This window comes from Uloborus diversus, chromosome 4 (genome assembly GCF_026930045.1).
Source record: "Uloborus diversus isolate 005 chromosome 4, Udiv.v.3.1, whole genome shotgun sequence".
Classification (NCBI taxonomy): Eukaryota; Metazoa; Arthropoda; class Arachnida; order Araneae; family Uloboridae; genus Uloborus; species Uloborus diversus.
Window position 1 is genome coordinate 167,732,570 of NC_072734.1, and position 19,647 is coordinate 167,752,216.

The following is a 19,647-nucleotide window of genomic DNA, read 5'->3' on the forward strand; positions in this document are numbered from 1 at the left end:
CAAAATAACGCTTAACATGTACGTATTTCTTATAAATATCGTTAAGCAAAACGAATGATATGGAAATGTGTTCTTACAGCCGTATCTTCAAAATAAAACTCATAAAATAATTAAGGAGTTGCTGCAAGTCACAACTTGCCGTAAGTTTGTGTTTCAGTGGGAGAGGAAGATTCCTTGATTACTCTTTTTTTACAAAATTCATTTTTTACAAAACTTTATCCTCATATGAACCTATAGAAATATTCTTACAGGTTAGTTGTGCTTCAAATACAATACAATATACCAAAAAAAAAAAAAAAAAATCAGACACGATATTACCGTTCCTCGCAACTATTTCTTATTTTAGTTTTACATACCACAGAGCTGGGGCGGTTCTCTATGTTTTCGACATTATTATTATACGAGAAAGTCGCCCATCCTGGTATGACAGGTGAAAATTGCTTCTACATTTGAAAGAAGCCATTGCCTGTTTGGTGATTATTTGATAGTTGAAATTTTAGCCCTCGCACCAGTGGATGAAATCTAAATTCCAGTAGGTAACGTTCATTGCTGACCACTTTTTCGTTTCTTCATTCCCCTGAAATGACACAGTCTTACCAGTAAATCAGTTCAGTTACCGGATCGAGTTCAGCCTTGTCACGATAAAGCCTTTCCCTGCATGTTAAACATTACCAAAACACATTATCAAACTATCATGCCGTGGCGCGAGTTTCGTTGTTGAAACACGCGGGTTACTCGATCATCGACTTTTATATATAAGAGGATTAGAATGCCGCCCGTCAAGGTATGACGAGTGAAAATTGCTTCTACTCTTCTACATTTGAACGAAGCAATGCCTGTTTGGTAATATTTTGGTACTTGAAATTTCAACCCTAACTCTAGTGGATTAACCCTAAACTCCAGTGGATAGCGTTAATTTTCAACCACTTTTTTTATTTTTCATTCCCCTGAAATGACACAGTCTTACCAGTAAAACAGTTAAATTACCAGATAGAGTTCAGCCTTGTCACAATGTATACCCTTTCCATGCATGTTATACACTACCAAAACATATTATCAAGCCGTGGCGCAAGTTTCATTGTTGAAACATGCGGGTTACTCGATCATTGGCTATTATTTGTACAAGGATTTGACAAAATTTTTGTACTATTTTTTGCTGCTTGTTTCTATTATTTCAATTGAGCAAAGTGGTTCATACAGTTAAATGATTTAGAACTGTAAGCAGTGGCCATGATGATTGGTTAAATAATAACTTGAACTGCTTAGAAGCGTACTCAATATTTCAATACTACGCAAGAACTAGCACTGTACGTTGTTGCGCATTCGAAAACACCTGATTAATCTTTCACTTCAAAACGTTTGCCGGCTAACTATCTAAAAATAAAACTTTTTAAATTTAAAAAATTAATATTCGGTTTACTTATATTTCAACTATATGTTTCCCTGATTTTTTCCATTTTGAGGAAGACTTCTGCCAGTATCACTTTCTATCTAAATTGTTTACTTAAAACCCCAACAACAGAACAGTATAAAACGAGCTGATGTGTGCATCAAATGACTTCCTTTTACTCCAATTTAATGTCATTTCCCCATTACTGGCAATTTTGATGTGATTCAATATTTACTCTCTAAATATCACCAACAGTGGCTAAATAAAAATCAGATTTAAAAAAAAAAATGCCAAATTTGTCGCCAAGTTGGTGACAAAACTTGGCGACCAAATGACTGGCGATATATCGCCAAGTGTCAGCCAAATTATAACACCACTTGAGTTTACATCGACATTAACAATGATTTCCCCCAAAAAAGGTGTAAAAGACCCCTTTTGGTACATCCGAATGCAACCAAAAAAGGAGGTGCACAACTAGACCCCACTAGGAGTCTACGTACCAAATTTCAACTTTCTAAGAAATGCCGTTCTTGAGTTATGCGACATACATACGTACATACAGACGACACGAGAAAACTCGTTGTAGTTAACTCGGGAACCTTCAGAATGGATATTTCGCGTCTCTATACGTTCTTAGGCACTTATCCACGTGTGGTCGAGTCGAAAAAAAAAACTCAATGTTCATTCAGGGGTGAGTAAAATGGACATTAAGGTCGATTTTTGAGTGAAAATTTTTTCGCGAATGCAATACTTCCTTTTTAGTAAAAGGAAGTAAAAACAACAAAATGCTCTATTTGGTCAAAAAAATGTTTGTGCAGTTTGAATAAATTATAAACTCTCCGTTATTCTGGAAATCAAGCACTAGTACTTTTAAGGGAAGAAACACATAAATTTCTTACTGAACACGATCCAATATTAAAAGCAGATCTAGGTGTTGAATATTTTATTAGAATTACTGCAAGAAGGAAACAACTGGCGAGCGAAATGGCTTCGGATATTGCAACCACGTTTCAACTAATTCTTTTTGAATAGGATTTGGAAAAGAAATTAAAATTGAATGATCTTTTAAACTCTGTTTAACTTTGAAGTTGAATATTAAACTTGAAGAAGGAATAATTAAGCGTTATTCAAAATTCTCGATGTCTGTTTTATTTAATATCAAAGCGTCATTGATAAGAATTTATATTTATATCAAGTAATAAATAAATAGAATTATTTCATAGAAGCATCGTATTTCCTTTCTACTTCATAATAAATTTATTTAAAACTATTGAGCATACATGTACTATAAAAAATATCTTTGTTTGTGTTTAATAAATTTATTAATTGGGGAAATATTTTGCGCTTTCGTTGTAATTTGTCGGAAAAGTGTTGTGTCAATTGTTTTTGTAAAGAGTCAGTTAATTTTATTACGTTATTATTTACATTTATTGCATTTAAATTTATTAATGTTTAATTTTGAATTTTTTTACCTTTCAGTAAATTCACTATAAAAATATATTTTCATTCGAATTCTTTTTGTTCAAATTTTATATCAATTTTATAGTACATTAGGGAGCTCATAATGTGTTTTTAATCTGTTTCTTTTTAACTGACGCTTTAATTCTTTGAGAATCAAACAAGATTGAGAAGCAATCTTCGGGGGTTAGTGAGCGTTAACGAGCAGGGGGCAGATCCCCCCAGTTTAACTAAATTACAGACTGCGCTTTTTTTTTTTTTTTTTGTATTGGCTACGATAAAAGAAATTAGAACAGTGGAAATATTATGAATGTTTTCTTTCTCGTCCGAAAAATATGATTTTATGTTTTTACGTCAATAGGTAATTATTCTTACTTAATTTTTCTTTAATTTATTCAAATAATTTCTCAGCAAATACATTTGCGAAATCTGATCATTATTATTCAGTTATCCGGGGAAATTATTCGATTAAGCCGGGATTTTTAGCATTGCGTCGTTGGAGAAATATTCGGTTCTGGGAGGTATTATTCGTATATGCGGGGTATTCGCTTATTCGTTACCCGATTAAGAGGGGCTGACGGTATCTCTGTCTTCTTGATAGGTGTCTTATATTACTGTTTGATTTATTATTCTTGAAAGCCGACTGCGAATTTTACTATATTTTTTTCGTTAAAGAATTCTCATAGAGGGTAACGAAATTCTTTATTTTCCTTATTTCGCCATTTGCACTGGAGTTGCTAATAGTCGACGAGAAAAACCTGTTGATCGGCACGAAAAGAACAATGATGAAGTTTAGCTTAGAAGCAACGTAATCATCAAAGAGAACTGAATTGCAATTTGTAGAGCACTTCTCAAAATCATAATGTAATTTATGAAAATTCTTATGTTATTTGCAGAGTTCTTTGTTCTACATAGCCTTTCTAATTGTTAGAGCAATAGAAATTACACCGAAATCTGCTATTTTTAAAATGTTATTTTCGTCAAACGTTATGAAAATTAAAGAGCTTTTTTAGGCGTAGTACATACACAATTCTGAAGGTTCAACAGAAAAGATGCTTAAATAGAAGCAATAACGCCTACCTGCAAAATAAAACTCTTCATTTTATTTTTCTTCGAGCAAGTCTTACACTGCCAGATGTTAAGTTTTTCATATACATACAGTGGCTCCCAAAAGTCTTCATACACCTACGACTTTCAACGAAATAGGCCCCAATCAATTGGTTAGAATTAATATTTCGGAATAGGTATTTAATTATAAGATCTATGATCAATTTTTAACAAAACTACATGAAAAGTTTTTAAAAAATATTGAAACTTAATTTTTTAAAAATCAAAAATCAAAAAGTGCCGGAAATTTTATCTCACAAAAGTCTTCGTACACTTTATAAAATGTCTGTATATTATTGAATAATCTAACTTTTGATTCAGTTATTAATTAGTAGAATATCATACAATATTCATAACACCTTTTAAACGTCTGCAAATACATTTCATTCTTTTTCTTTCTTTTTTTTGCGTAATTTCTGAGTAAGTGTTCTACCACACTTTGAGTCTTACTGTTTCTAGCTCTATTTTCGTTTTAAAGCCCTATTTTCGTAATCTAGCCTCCAGATATCTCTAAATACGTTACATTAAGTTAAAATCTGGAGATTTAGGGGGTATTTTCTAAACTTTAAGACAATTTTCGTGGCACCAGATGCAAATGTTGAAAACCGTGTGCTTCTTATCGTTGTTTTGATAAAAAAACAAAGTTGTTTCCAATAACCAAATTTTTGGCTAAGAGTTTAAAATTGGTTTTTAAAATATTTAAAGGAGCAGCATGATTCATTATTTCATCAAAAAATTACAAACTACCAAGTCCTGATGCTGATATGCACCCTCACACTAGAACACCTAGACCGTCCTGATTAACTGATCCAAATAAGTTCTTAAGATTAAGTGCCTAATTTTTTCTTCTACTTACAGTTATGCAACAATTTAACAAAAAATGTTAACTTAATTTTTATCTGAAGTAAGACGTGATTCTAAAACGTTTTTAGCTTATTTATAATTGATTTTGCGACGAAAAGCGTAAGCTTTCTGTTTTTCGTACGATCAAGAAAATTTCTGCGGGAAGAGGTCCCATTTAATCCAGCTAATCAGAGAACTTGGCGAACAATTTTAGGTGAAAATTAAGTGTAATATGTTTCATTTAACTCTGCAGAAACGTTTACAGCACTCAAATGCGTATTTTTCATAATTTTTTTAACTTTAAATCTCCGATCACGTTTTGTTAACTTTGCCGGTTGACCTATTCTTACCTTGTTTTCGGTCCGATTCCTTTCTTTAAAGCATTTTATCAAGCACTTTACTATACAAACAAATAAATTAACTAATTTAGAGACATTTCAAATCAATTTACCCCTACTGTGGGGAAAAAAAATCAAATTTTGAATGGCGTTTGCGGTTTTTTACGAATACCAGCCATTTTACACTAATAAGCACAATATTAAGGAATAAATAAACAAAAAATTAAAGCCAAATGACTTAAAAGGATCAACACAATGCAAAAATATTAATAAAACGGCATATGATAATTTTAATCATGAATTTATTCGAAAATATTTGAGTGTACGATGATTTTTGTGGCGTGTTATTTCTCTGTATCTTCGTTTTCTGACTCATTTCAAAAAGAAGATGCGTCAATATTTTGAAAAAACCAATAGGTTGTATTTAGAATGATATAGGAATGATGTGAAAAAATATTGGACTTCATATTCGAATTCAGTTTCGCGTTATTTTGGTTTTACTAAAAAATTTCAAAGTGTACGAACACTTTTGGGAGCCACTGTATTTTATCGTATGCGTGTTCACTAGTTACATGGCCATATTTTTAATCTTTAAATAAAATTATATTTTAAATCTTTAAATGAAATTGCATTTTAAAAAGGTTCTACAACCACTGTCGCACTTTTAATCTAACAAACTTAAAATTAATGAACACCTTTCTTACCTTGCGTTTTCATATCAATCAGTTCAATCTAAAAACCAAATATTCATTGGCAAAAAAAATTTACTTGAAGCACTTGAACTCGAAAATTGAATTTAATCATTCAAATTGTTATTATTTGTAGTTAAAATAAAATTTAGCATCTTTAAGGGAGGGGAGCAATTGAAACTTTTAAAATAGTAGATTTGAATGCTTTTAACGCAAACTCAAACGTCATTAATGTTAAAAATTCAAAATATAAAGTATACATTCCTTCTTCCATTTTTCATTTCATACTTCGATTTTTTATTTATTTATTTTTGAGCAATCACGATTGCTTATTGCTTTCATTTGACTGTTTTTGGCGTGCTATCATTTTTCCCACCGGCGCGGCGCCACCCTCTACCAGCACCACCCGTCGCGTCGGCCGGCCTCACGATGCTGCTCCTCTAGCGAAAACCGTCTCCAGGTTGCCTCCATATCCTACACACACAGGCATGCATACACGCACCAACACACACGCACACACAAACACATACACACACATACACAAACACACATACAGACACCTACACATACACACAAATGCACACAACTGCCTACACATTCATGCCTGCACACAGACACAAACACATATGCTTACACACACATACACATACCCCTCGCACACAAACACTCATACACACAACCACCCACACACTCATGACTGCACACAGACACAAACACACATGCCTACACACATACACATACCCCCCCCCCCCCCACACACATACAAACACACACTCGTGATTGCGAAAAACATAATTTGAATTCAAGATGACAAAATTCAAATTATTTTTTTTATTATTTATTTTATTTATTTATTTTGAATTATTACTATTACAGTCTTCACAGTTCTCTAAAAACTTCAAGAAGCATTCTCAAGCCTGGAAAAACAACCCTAGCTATCTCTCTGATCTGGTCACTTATTTTTATCTAGGTTTTAGTTACCAAGCGTCTTCATTTTCAGTTGGTTAAACCGATTTTCCTAAGATCATCTACAACCTAGTTCGCTTTTTGAGCAATCACGATTGCTTATTGCTTTCATTTGATCGTCCTTGATGTTGTGGTTCCTTTTTCAATTTGGACCAGGGACACCAGCACCACCGTCCACCGGCCTCTGCTGGCACGGCTCCGAGCACTGCCTCCTGGAATCCGTTTCTCCTGGTCGATGGCGACCATGTCCTACACACACGCACGCTCATACATACACACACACACACACACACACACACTCATACATACACACACACACGCTCATACACACAAGCCTTTACACATATACACAACGCCTACGTGCATACACACAGGTCTACGCACACACACAAACCTACACATGCACGCACGCACGCGCCAACACATACACACACGCCTGCACACACACACAACTATGCACACGTAACCGCCCAGGAGGAGGGGTAGGCTTGGGGGGACAGGAGCTGTTTCTAGAAACAATAGCCCCTAATGAGTAGGTCGCAACTCGTGATTGCGAAAAACATAATTTGAATTCAAAATTTTAGAATTCAAATTAATTATCTTTTATTTTTATTTATTTATTTTTTTATTTATTTATTTATTTATTTATTTATTTATTTCGTTTTTCTTTTTCCCTCTTACTTATAATTAACTTACAAAGTTTCATCCGATCAAAAAAAGCCCATCTCATCATTTGTAATTCCCAATCGCGAGATTCATCTAGTTTTTATTCAATTTATCAAGTCGTTTTCTTTATACATAAAATTCAAAAATACTTCCATGCGTTCGTCTTTTACAACGTATTTCATAAATTATTTGCATCAGTGCTTAAAAAGTTAAATTTAGTTATTATTTTGACTTAAGGGATTTATTTCTAGGGATTTTCAATTAAAAATTCTTTTTATTAGAAACGAATATCGCTAAACCACCACCTGCCAAAATATGTTCTTCTCAAAAACTTCGTATTACCATATTCATATTGCCGTAAATAAACAAATAATTTACATGAGCAAAATAGTATTTATAGTTAATATCAACTCGCTTCGTATCTTAACTTTCTTAAAATTTCAAAACTAAAGATTTATTAATTTAAACTATGAGCAAGTCAAAATATAAGTTAATATAAAACTTATGTTTTAAAAATCGTTAAACAGCGTTTTTCAACTGAAACAAAAAACAAATAAACTAAGCATTCTAAAAACAGGAAATGGAAAGGAACAAGAAGCAGCATAGTGTACATCAGAGGAGTATCAGATTAATTTTAAATTTATTCAAACACATTACCATTTATAATGACTTGAAATATTATTCCTGCTTATTTTTTAACCATTTCACAGTTTTTCCTTTCCCTGCAATTCCTGCTCCTCATGGAATGGAAGAAATAAACACATAACAGCTGTCACCAACACACCGCCGAATTCAGAAAAGCGTTTAAGCGAACATAACGACGTCGTATTTGTTCTGATTCCGCGGCGAATTTAATTCTATTTCAATTTTATTACAGTTTTAGGTTTAGATAGTCTCTTTAAATGAGTATAGTTCTTCCCAAAACTCACTTGCAAGTTTAATTACTTCCATTCACTGTGTTCACGCGGAATAAACGCCTCCACTGAATAAACAACTGATTTTAAATCTCCTTTTATGGTCTCCATTTATGGTTTTCATGTGCGACTCGTTGAAATCTAATCTACTTAATTAGCAATGCCGAAGGAATAAACAGGGCTGAACTAGTGCCGTTTGCACTTTCAAACTCTCTGTCAAGATGGTTGAATGGTAAGTAATTAAAAACTGTATTTGCAAAAAAAAAAATTTTTTTACATTTATAAGGGCAGCCCAAATGAAAAGTGAACGAATAGAATAAAAATAATACTTTTAATGTAAATCAAAAGAAATCGCCTTGAACATTGAAACACAAGTCCCTTCGTTGCGGCAGCAGGTCGATGGCTTTGCTGTGGAAAGATCGGAGCTGATTCCTGAGGAAGTCCTGCATGGCTTCCTTCACTTCATCGTCCGAATGGAAAAGTTTCCCTTTGTAATGCTCTCTTAAGTGGCCCAAAGATGTGGAAGTCACTGGGTGACAAGTCCGGACTATACGGGGGCGGGGTGCTCCAATACTCCCCGACCGAATTTGGTTTTGTCGTTTGGGTTTCCTGGGAGACGTGTTGGTGGGTTGCTTGCGGATGATAGTGTAAACCGTTCCTTTACTCAGGTTAAGTTCGTCACTGGTTTCACGGGTCTTAATCTTTCAATTAGCTCGGATCATTTCATTATCGAAGACAATGGAATCGTTGGTGATCGCGATGTTTGCATGGCTCGGCTCGCCAGATCCCATGTCGATCCGGACGCATCCATGGATAGCAAGACTTTCCTTTTGTACCATTTCTTTTTGTACCATTTTGTTCCATTCATCATCGCTGAACGGCATCTGAGATGCTATACCTCATACCACTCTTTATATACTTGCAAAGTGGTGTTGTAATCGAATCATTCATAATGACGTAATCGCACGCGTTCACTTTTCATTTGGGCAACCCTTATATTAACAACGAAACTATATTCGGGAAAAGAAATATTCTGGGATCCCGGCAATTAATTTTTTGTACAACATTACAATTAATGCTCCTCGTAAAAATTATTACGTAATTTACTCCGTTTTGTCACTTTGACAGGGAAGTGTTTTTAAAATCAGAAGATCAGAGATAATTAAGAAAGCAAAAAATTAGAAAAGTATAGGGTAACGGCACCAGAGAGAGAGTAACAGACAAGGGTCCAGTAACAGACAGTTGCAAGTTTGGATTTAAATAATAGGAATTTTAGGCGGATAAAACTGATGTTGATGTGGCTCATGAATACGATGCAACCATCTAGTGTTATCTGAGTGAATTTTATGAGCCAGTTGGTATTTACAAGGCAGCTGTAGAGGTGATGAACAACCACCACAAGGTCTGCCGGTGTTTCTTGTTCATTTGAAATTAATAAGGTCTTAGACCTAAAAATAAAAAACTTTTACACATTTTGGAGAGAAAAAAAGGAATTTTATTCATTACTCATCATTTCCTCAGAATTCATCATGAATATCATCGAGTCACCTCTTTATGACACTTTTTGTTTGAACATTAAAATTTTTTGAAAACTAAAATGAGTCTATCCATTTCGTATTTCTTTAGAATGAATTCTGTGTGGTTATTTTCGCTTTTATTCGTGGAGAGACCTAAAGCATGTATCCAATGTTTGTCTAGGAATAACTTTGGAAAAAGTAAGATGAAAAATGTTATTTAAGGGAATTCCATAATCATGTTTTCACTGATAGCAAGCACATCGTCTACAACAAATGAGGCAGTGAGAAGCAAAGGGACGTCAGTGGCAAAATTAAAAATTTAGAGATAACCAGTCTACATGGTAGGTGAACCTCTCCTCTGTCATAGGGCGAGAGATGGTACTAGTAGTCCTGATAGTTGCTGCTATGTAGCAGGATTTAGAAAAAAAAATCAATGAATACCTAGGAAGTTGTCTTTAAACGCGTTTTACTCAAAACTTGAAAATGTCCACTTACATCCCTTTGCTTCTCACTGCCACAAATGTCCTTTTATCAAAGACGAACTGGTGAGTAGTTCGCAAAGTCTCCATACCTAAAACACTGGTTTTGAACCAATGGGATGCCCTATAAGATGCCGTTGATCATGAAACGTATAGATACGGTTGGGCTGCTGAAACAAATCTATATCTCGCATAAGTTATCACACTGAAAACCCTACTTATAAATTGCAGGTCCTACTCCACTTCAGTATTGTGTTTAGAATTCAGACTCTGGGATGAACAACTTGAAAGTTGACTCAAAAATGGGAACCTAATCTAATTTTGTCTCAAAGCAATGGTAGAATAAACAGAAAAAAGTATATGCTCGTACATTTAGAGCGACTCATGTTTTTTCGCGCACTTTTCCGTAAAAATAAAAGAAATAAATAAAAGAATAAGAGAAGGATTGCAATATTTTTTTAAAATATCGCCGAAAACAAAAAAAAGGCAAATATAAATAAAATCCTCATATACATAATAGCCGATGATCAAGTAACCCGCGAATTTCAACAATGAAACTCGCGCCACGGCATGACAATTTGATAATATGTTTTGGTAATGCTTAACATACAGGGAAAGGCTTTACTGTGACAATGCTGAACTCGATCCGGTTACTTTACTGTTTTACTGGTCAGACTGTGCCATTTCAGAGGAATGAAGAAACAAAACAGGCGGTCAACTATGAACGCTAACTACTGGAGTTTAGGGTTCATCCACTGAAGTTAGGGTTAAAATTTCAAGGATCAAGATACCATTACACAAGCAATTGCTTCGTTAAAATGTAGAAGAGAAGCAATTTTTACCCGTCCTACCTTGATGGGAGACTTTATAGTCATGAGGTAAATATATAAATAATAATAATAATAATAATTTGAATTTTGACATTTTGAATCCAAATTATGTTTTTCGCAATCACGTGTTTTTTTGCGTGTGTGCAGGCATGTGTGTGTATATATGTGTATGTGTGTGGGTATGTGTGTGAGTGTGTGTAGGTGTGTGTGCTTGTGTCTGTGTGCAGGCGTGTGTGTGCGTCTAGGCGTGTGTTTGTGTCTGTGTGCAGGCATGAGTGTGTGGATATGTGTGTGTAGGCATGCGTGTGTGTGTATGCGTGTAGGATATCGACGCAACCTGGAGACTGTTTTCGCTAGAGGAGCAGCATCGTGAGTCCGGTCGACGGCGATGCTGCAGAGGGAGGCGGGGGGAAATCTGCGTAACGCCAAAAACAATCAAGTGAGAACAATAAGCAATCGTGATTGCTCAAAAAAAAAAAAAATCGAAAGTAGGGTTTTTAGATGAGGAAAATGTGGGTCTGTCGGTCTGCCTGAAGGGGGGGGGGGGTGCTTAATCAATGTGCTACTCCACTCTTGATATAAACCTAACTAGCCTAATTATCAGAGGCGTGCACAAAAATTTTGGGGCCCGTCACAAATGACCCTTACGTCCCCCTACGTCCCTACATATATTTCTCACTCATTTTAAAAATCTCGGGCCCCCTTTAGGCTCGGGCCTGAGCCCAGGTGTCCCCCATGCATACCCCTGTTAATTATCATATACTAAAAGTTGGAAAATATTTTATAATTACGTTTTGGTAATACCTGCCTTGGTTTAATCTACGCTCAGCGTTCAATTGACAGTACAAAATGTTCACAGACTCGTTTAAACACAAAACTTCTCAACGAATTCTGAACCCACGAAAAATCCCCGACACTTAACTGTCGTATTTTCCTAGTACAAGTGCAGCGAATACGCATTACACTAATGAGCCTCACCGAAGCGCCAGAGAGCTTCGCCACCAACTAATTACTCTCCGCAACCAATATCCAAATTTGCTTCGTGGCTTGTTAATTGTTCTCCGCGGGCCTCTAACACGAATGTTCTCTTTCCGCAAGAGATAGCACCCGCTTTTCTTCTCCGGCTCTATAAAGGAAGTTTTCAGTGCCGGTGAAATTTAGTCTCCGCGAGGGCTATAAAGGCTCATTCGCAGGAAGCTGATTGTTGATCTTATTTGGTATGTTATATTTGTTGCAAGTGTAAACAGTACAAGATAATAACATGTTTCCTTCCAAGAAGATTTCTTTTTTGATAAACGCACCGAATGATCGACGATTTTAAAGTTAGCATGATGTTGAAATGAGAAAAAGATATTACTACTTCCTTTCTTTTTAATACGGAAATTTCAGTTCATTATTTAATGGAATGAAGTAAAAATAGAAAGGATTTTTTGTTTTTTTTTGACTTATAAAAAAAAAAACTTTGCATGCCTGGAAAGGAAGGCTCACATACCAGAGGGGATGGTCCATAGCACAGACTGTTCCATTTCAATTTTTAGCAGGTTTCATTTTAGAAGGATTTTGATCTTATTTTATATGGTCGCATAGTCCTAAGAGACACGGCATATCATTTGAGGTGGTTTGCCATCGGCATTGGAGGGAATAAGCGAATAAGCACCTCTGCAGTTAAGCATAAAAAACCTTTTCTCCCCTCATGATAGAAAAATTCCTCTGACAACATGCCTTGAAAATAAGCTCTCTTGCCAATTAAAAAAGAGTCACATACATGAAATACACCGCCAATGCAGTCAATTCCAGCCGAGGACTGCAGTTTCGTGCTTATTAGCGCTCATCAGTCCGGCATAAGAAGTGACTGAGCGAGAGATGGAAAACCTCATAAGGAAGCCAAGAGTGCCAAACAAACTAGTAGCTAATATAGAATTAGCACTGACCAGACAGTGATCGAAGCAATGGTTCGGTTCAACTCGAAGATTGAAGGCAAGGCATGGTATTTTCAGTAAGTTACCGCCTTATAGACAGGGCTAGTGCTAATTCTATATTAGCTGCGCAGTTTGTTTGGCATTCTTGACTTCCTTAAGAGGTTTTCCACCTCCAGCTCAGTTCCTATGCCGGGCTGATGAGTGCTAATAAACACGAAACTGCAGTCCTCGGCTGGAATGACTGAGCTGGCGGTGTATTTCATGCCTTAGCCCTGGCTATAAGGCGGTAACTTACTGAAAAGAGCCACATAGTTTTTCTCAAAATCAAGTTGCAGTGAAATGTGATCCAATTACAAACAAAATTCATACAAGAAAGGAATTCACATTTTTGTATCGTAAACCTGAAAAATCTGCTTATTGTAGTGAGTTTACGCCCCATTCCAAGCACCAAAAAGAAGGAATATTTTCTCTTTCTAAAATTACTTAGCTGACCTTTTGAGGCTTGAGCAAACAAATTTCTTTACAGTTGACATCTATCAAATCAAAAATATGATCTTTTTATGCATTAAAAATTGAAAGGCATTTTGGTGCTCAAAATTTTGAAGTTTTGAAACCATCCTTCTCACAGAAGATATTATTTGATTCGAAAAAGATTTTATGTTTGTGACGTCCAATGAGGATTGGACACTTCTGGGAAGTATTACATTTGCTTCGGAAAAAAAGTGCGAAACGAGGCACCCTCATTTGCATGACTTTTAATGTTTAGGATTTAAAACTAAAAACGTAATGAGTTTCATTTTTCATGCATTACTTTGATCATAAAGAATTTGTGTTTACTGGTATGAAAAAAAAATGCTCAGTAACGATTTCTGAGGCTAATCGCCCCAAAACTCCATCCAATGGGATACACACAGTTATTGAAACTTCCGTTTGCAACAATAATGAAGCACTGTATTTCACTTACAGTTCATTAACAAGTTTTAAAGAATGCAGTATGTTCAAAAGATTATTTTTAATTGTATTCTTGAAAGTCTGACATTGAAAAGACATACATTTACATAGGAAAACAGAGGAGAATTTCGCCAATCAAGTTACAATCAGATCTGAAAACATTCAAATTATTTTTTTCAAAAACTTAAGTTGAACGATCCGGTTTATCTTCACCATCATTTGTTCGAAAAAAATACACATTAACTGTCTATCTTTAAAATGCAAGAAAATAGTAAAGGCAGTGGTTACTGCTCGATTTTTCATGGTTTCAATCATGGAAGAAACAAGCGAACGAGGCCAAAAAAAAAATGGTTTAGCGTTTTGTTGATCAGAAACTAAAACAGATGTTTAATTGGTATTACAGAAATTCAGAAATTGTAAATGTTCAATGAATTTCGAGTAAGTTTCATCATAGTATCTTTTTTTTTTCCTGCTTAAAGTAACCTAAAACTTCAAAAGATTGAAGGCCTTCGTATATTCTCTATTTTCTATATTCTTCTTAAAATCAGTGTAAAATCTAAATAATAATAATGATTTGCAGTTTCAGATGGGACTTAGACAATAATTCCTTCAAGTGATAGTAGGATTTTGTATGTATATATATATATATATATATATATATATATATATATATATATATATATATATATATTAAAATCTGTTCGCGTCCGTCTGTCTGTCTGTCTGTCTGAAGATCCATCTTCTCTAGAACCACTGCGAATCGGGAGTCAAACGAGATACCGATCAATTCGAAATTTTCCAAAGAAAACAATAGGACCAAACTCGTAATTGTGCGACTTTAATTAGCAGAGATATTAATTAAAACGTTAATTTCTTCAGGAAATTTTATTTCTTTCCTGTTGCCATTTTGCATATGCGCGAGCAAGTAAAATTCTAATAATTGTTTTAAAAGAGATTTTTTGGCTGCTGTCCAAATCTTAAAACAACGTTTCCATCTAGAATTTCATTTTAAATTAGTTTAAAATTGGTTGCCCTATTCGGGCATAGCCTTTATTTTATCGTCTGTCCTTTTTTTATTTTTTACATTCAACGTTCTTAACTCTTTTCAGCATATGAAAAATGTTTCTTTAGTAATGTTTATTGATTGTAGTGTAAGTTTATCATTCACCGGCCTCATATTTTGTTACATTTAGGATGTGCGACTAATTATGTTTATTTTGTTGGACTTTTTCCCTTTACATGGGTGAGTTTTCGAATTGTAATAACTCTCTTTTTCCTTCCTGTTTCTATTTTTGAAATACAGTTTGTATCGTTAAAAGAACATGTTAAATTAAGATTGTTTGAATTTCTTTAAGTGAAACAGAGTTGAACAAAAATATTGTTTTTAAGGATTTTAACTAAAGCTAAATTGGAATCTGATGACTTGGTATTAAATTAATGCTTATTGGTAGTTATTTAGCCTTGGTGCTTTAGTCTCACGTAATCAACCAAAAAGTATGTGTCATTCTATGTAAAAAGCTGATTGTAATTGTACATAAATAGTTCAGATATAGTCTATCAGATGTAATTCATTTTAACGTGAGCACAGATTATAGTTGATAATGCATATATTTTCATCTTTTGTGCTAATTGAAAATACTCATAACTTGTATCATTGATAACTATGATTAACTTTAAAGAGATTTTTGCCAAAAATATGCTCTACTGGTGTTTTGCAAACCTTGCATTACGCGTACATTTATTTACTCCTTAGCGCTTTAGAAACTGATGTCAGAGTAATGCAAAAACATCAATTGGACATTTCTTTCGTTTTTTACGTAGCCCGTGCAACGCCGGGCACGCAGCTAGTATATATATACAGGGTGTTCCGTTTTAACCTGCAAGACCTTTATTTTCCCAACCATTAGTCCTAGATGTATACTTCCAATTGCAAAAAATGTTCAAAATCAGGTGTAGAGTTAAGATATTGAAAGTTTGAAGCAAAATTAAAAATGAGTCAAAAATTAAAAAAATTTAACTTTTTATACGAGTCTTAGGTGCCCTAACTAATATTTAGAAAAATAGTCTTCATTAAAAACTATTACTAACACAAAAAACTTGACATTTGTGCGACCAAAACGCAAGGAGAAATTCAGTTTAAAGTTTTAAGGGACCATACAGAAGATGAGATTGGAACTTGTCGTTCTTTCAGAAGAAAGACATGTCGTCAATGTAAGAAAAAGAAAGTATTTACATTTTTCATTGCTATTCAAAAATAAATGCAAATGTTATGACGTGATACGCAAAAACACACAACAAAACCTCGAATAATTTGAAAAATTACACTCAATGCACACATGTAATTTTAAACACTTGTTAACCACTATATTTTCCCCCAAAAAGTATCATTGACAGCGAGTCGACGACATATCTCGGTGAAGATTGGTCGTATTAATTTCAAACGTTTTGTGTTGGAATTATTTTTCAATGGAATTAACGATTGTACAGCATATTGTATCCGTACGGATTTGTATAGAGTTCAAAAAAACAAGTACAAACAGACATTGAGGTTTAGAGATAAACATCATAATTTTCAATATAGGAAGCAATATCTTATCTATAAGTTTCATCTCATACTTTGTTATTTTACTCTTGGCATCACCAGAGCAAAACTCTCAACAAGTAGAAAAAAAATTAGTTTAACTTTAAAAAAATTAACTTTATGAAATTTCTGAGTGAGACAAGAAAAGTTAACGTTCTAAAGTATCATTTCACTTGTTGGTATAACTGCGTAATTTGTTTTCTAACAGCATCTTTTCTTCCTTTTTTTTTCAGCAAAATATGCGTCATCTGCCAATCACTCCCGTTAATACGAGATGGACAGTTTGGAGACGCTCCGGTAAGTTTCTATTTGATATTTTCGATTTTTAATATTTTACTCTAATTCTATTTTTAATTTTGATATTTTCTATTATTTTACATTCCGCGCATTTTTCTCCCTGAATTAATATACAGTGGCTCCCAAAAATGCTCATACACCTATTACTTTCAATGAAATAGGACTCTATCCATTGGTTATAATTAATATTTTGGAATAGGTATTTAATTATAAAATCTATGATCAGTTTTCAACAAAACTACATGAATTTTTTTTTGAAAATATTTAAACTTAATTTTTTTAAAAATGAAAAACCAAAAAGTGCCGAAAATTTTATCTCACAAAAGTCTTCGTACACTTTAAAAAATGTCTATATATTATTGAATCATCTAACCTTTTATTAAATTATTGTTTAGTAGAATACCATGCAGTATCAACAACATCTTTTAAACGTCTGAGAATAGATTTCATTCTTTTTTTTTTTTTTTTTTTTTTTTTTTGCGTAATTTCTGAGTAAGTGTTCAACCACACTTCGAGTCTTACTGTTTCCAGCTCTATTTTCGTTTCAAAGCCGTATTTTCCTAATCTAACCTCCAGAAGTAGGGGAAAAAGGACAGTTCTGCGACAGCCGTCCATCTCCCCGATTGCGCCTCCCACTCCCCCTCCGACCTTAGGGATGACCTTGGGCTGCCCCTCCACCCCCTGCCGACCTTGGGGTTGACCTTGGGGTTGCGCCTCGAACTTGAAGAAGGTGACGAGGGTTTTTTCCCGTGATTTCGCTCTTCCTCGTTTTCGCTCTTCCTCGCTTTTGCTCGGCTACGTTTTCGCCCTTCCTCGCTTTTGCTCGGCTACGTTTTCGCTCGAGTTTTTGCTCTTCCTCGTTTTTGCTCGCGTTTTTACCGTGAAAGGTTACAGGGATATTTTTAACGCGCTTTTTTTTAGTTTCGGTTTTCGGTTGGCAACACTTGTTGCTATGCTTTAACTTTTGGATGGCAACTTTTAAGAACGTTCGTGGCGCCATCTATCGGAACTTTGAATATTTTTTTTCGGACTTTGAATAATTTCGACGAATGGTTGTCAAGACAACCAAAGTTTCGCGAATTTAATTATTTTTATTTTACAGAGTGTCGGGAATCGAACACCCAAACTTTGAGTTAGCAAAAACGTATGCTAACCACTATGCTATATTTTCCATTACACTTTCAGTCTTAATGTGAATCTGTACCATGACAACGAATATTACAATTAAATTAATTTTAAAACCATCAGTTAATTCACTCTTTAGTACTAATCATGGCATATCATTAACTGTATTTCAGCTCATAATTGAAACTATCATCATTATTATTATTTTTCATAATAACAAAGTTTTCACTTAAGTAAAGATTTATTTAAATACAACCCATTCGAGATTTTAGATTTGGTTCAATGCTTTGTGGACTTGAAATATATTTTAAACTTTGATTTTCTTTTTCATGCATTTCAAACTTTATCATTTTTATTTTTTCTAACTTGTTAAATTTTCTTAACTAATTTCTTTTTTCTTTGTCAAATTGACAAATATTTTTTCTAACTTGTAAAAATTTCGAAGAAATAATTTTCTTAACTAATTTTTTTTTTTGACTTTCATACAACAAAATATTTTTTCTTACTTGTTAAATTTTCGAAGAAATAATTAACTTAAATATTCTTTCACACATTTTGAACTTTAACGTTTTTTCCTGTCATTTAGCACTTTGATTTTTTTTTTCACTATTTTAGCGTTTTTCAATTATTTTCAGTCTTTAACTATTTTCTTAACTTTTTAGTCTTTAACTAATTTCAAGCATTTCAGACTTAGATTATTTTTTCGTGATTTCGATTTTTTTTAGTATATTTTTGAGTTTGATCATTTTCTCGCTTGTTTTTACTTTATCGTTTTTTTTTCCGATATTTTTAAACTTAGAAATTTTTCACAAGTAGTGACAGGAATCGAACCTTCAAATTTTTCAAAACGTTATCATGTCTTCAATTTTTGCAATCATGTCAAACTTGCAATCAATTTACTCGTAGTAGTAATTAACACTTATCATTAACAAATTTTCTCAGATTTTAAAAAATCAACTTAATTAATTTTTTCCAGTAAGCAAATTGCGCACTCAAGTTACATTCCAACACTGCATATACGTTTCAAGAGTTTCATTGAATTTATCACATTCAATTTAATTAACTCTAATAATTACTTTTTCATTAATACTTAACTTAATCATTTTATCATACATTTATTCCAGTTACAAAATTATGCTTAAAAGTTATTTATTTTTCTTAGCACAAGAGATTTTAACATGTTCCTACTAAAATGCTTTTCACTCTAGTTTGAGTTTACTAAAATAGCAACTCATTTACGATTTAGATTCATTTAATCGTCTTTGATTCTTTTTCATTGTTAATATTTTAAATTATCACATACGTTATTATTTTTATACATTTACCCATTTAATTTTCCAAAATCTACAATCAATTTACTCTTCGTATTAATTAACACTTATCACTATCAAATATTTTCATGAATTTTAAAAATTATCTTCTTAAATAATTTTTTACTGTAACCAAATTTCCCACTCAAGTTATATTTTATCACTACATATGCTTTTCATGAGTTTCATTTAATTTATCGCATTTCATTTAATTAACTCTAATAATTATTTTTTATCATCGATATTTAAGTTAATCATATTTTCCTT

General features: G+C 33.6%; 1 protein-coding gene across 1 annotated transcript in view; it reads left to right on the plus strand.

The window, feature by feature from the left end:
• The first annotated feature begins 8,517 nt into the window (after positions 1-8,517).
• LOC129221276 (uncharacterized) overlaps positions 8,518-19,647 on the plus strand; it is a 40,102-nt gene continuing 28,972 nt past the window's right edge. The window contains exons 1-2 of the mRNA XM_054855732.1: positions 8,518-8,603; positions 16,882-16,945. Coding sequence (XP_054711707.1) covers positions 8,601-8,603; positions 16,882-16,945 — 67 coding nt within the window. The 5' untranslated portion in view covers positions 8,518-8,600. The remainder of the gene's footprint in view (positions 8,604-16,881; positions 16,946-19,647) is intronic.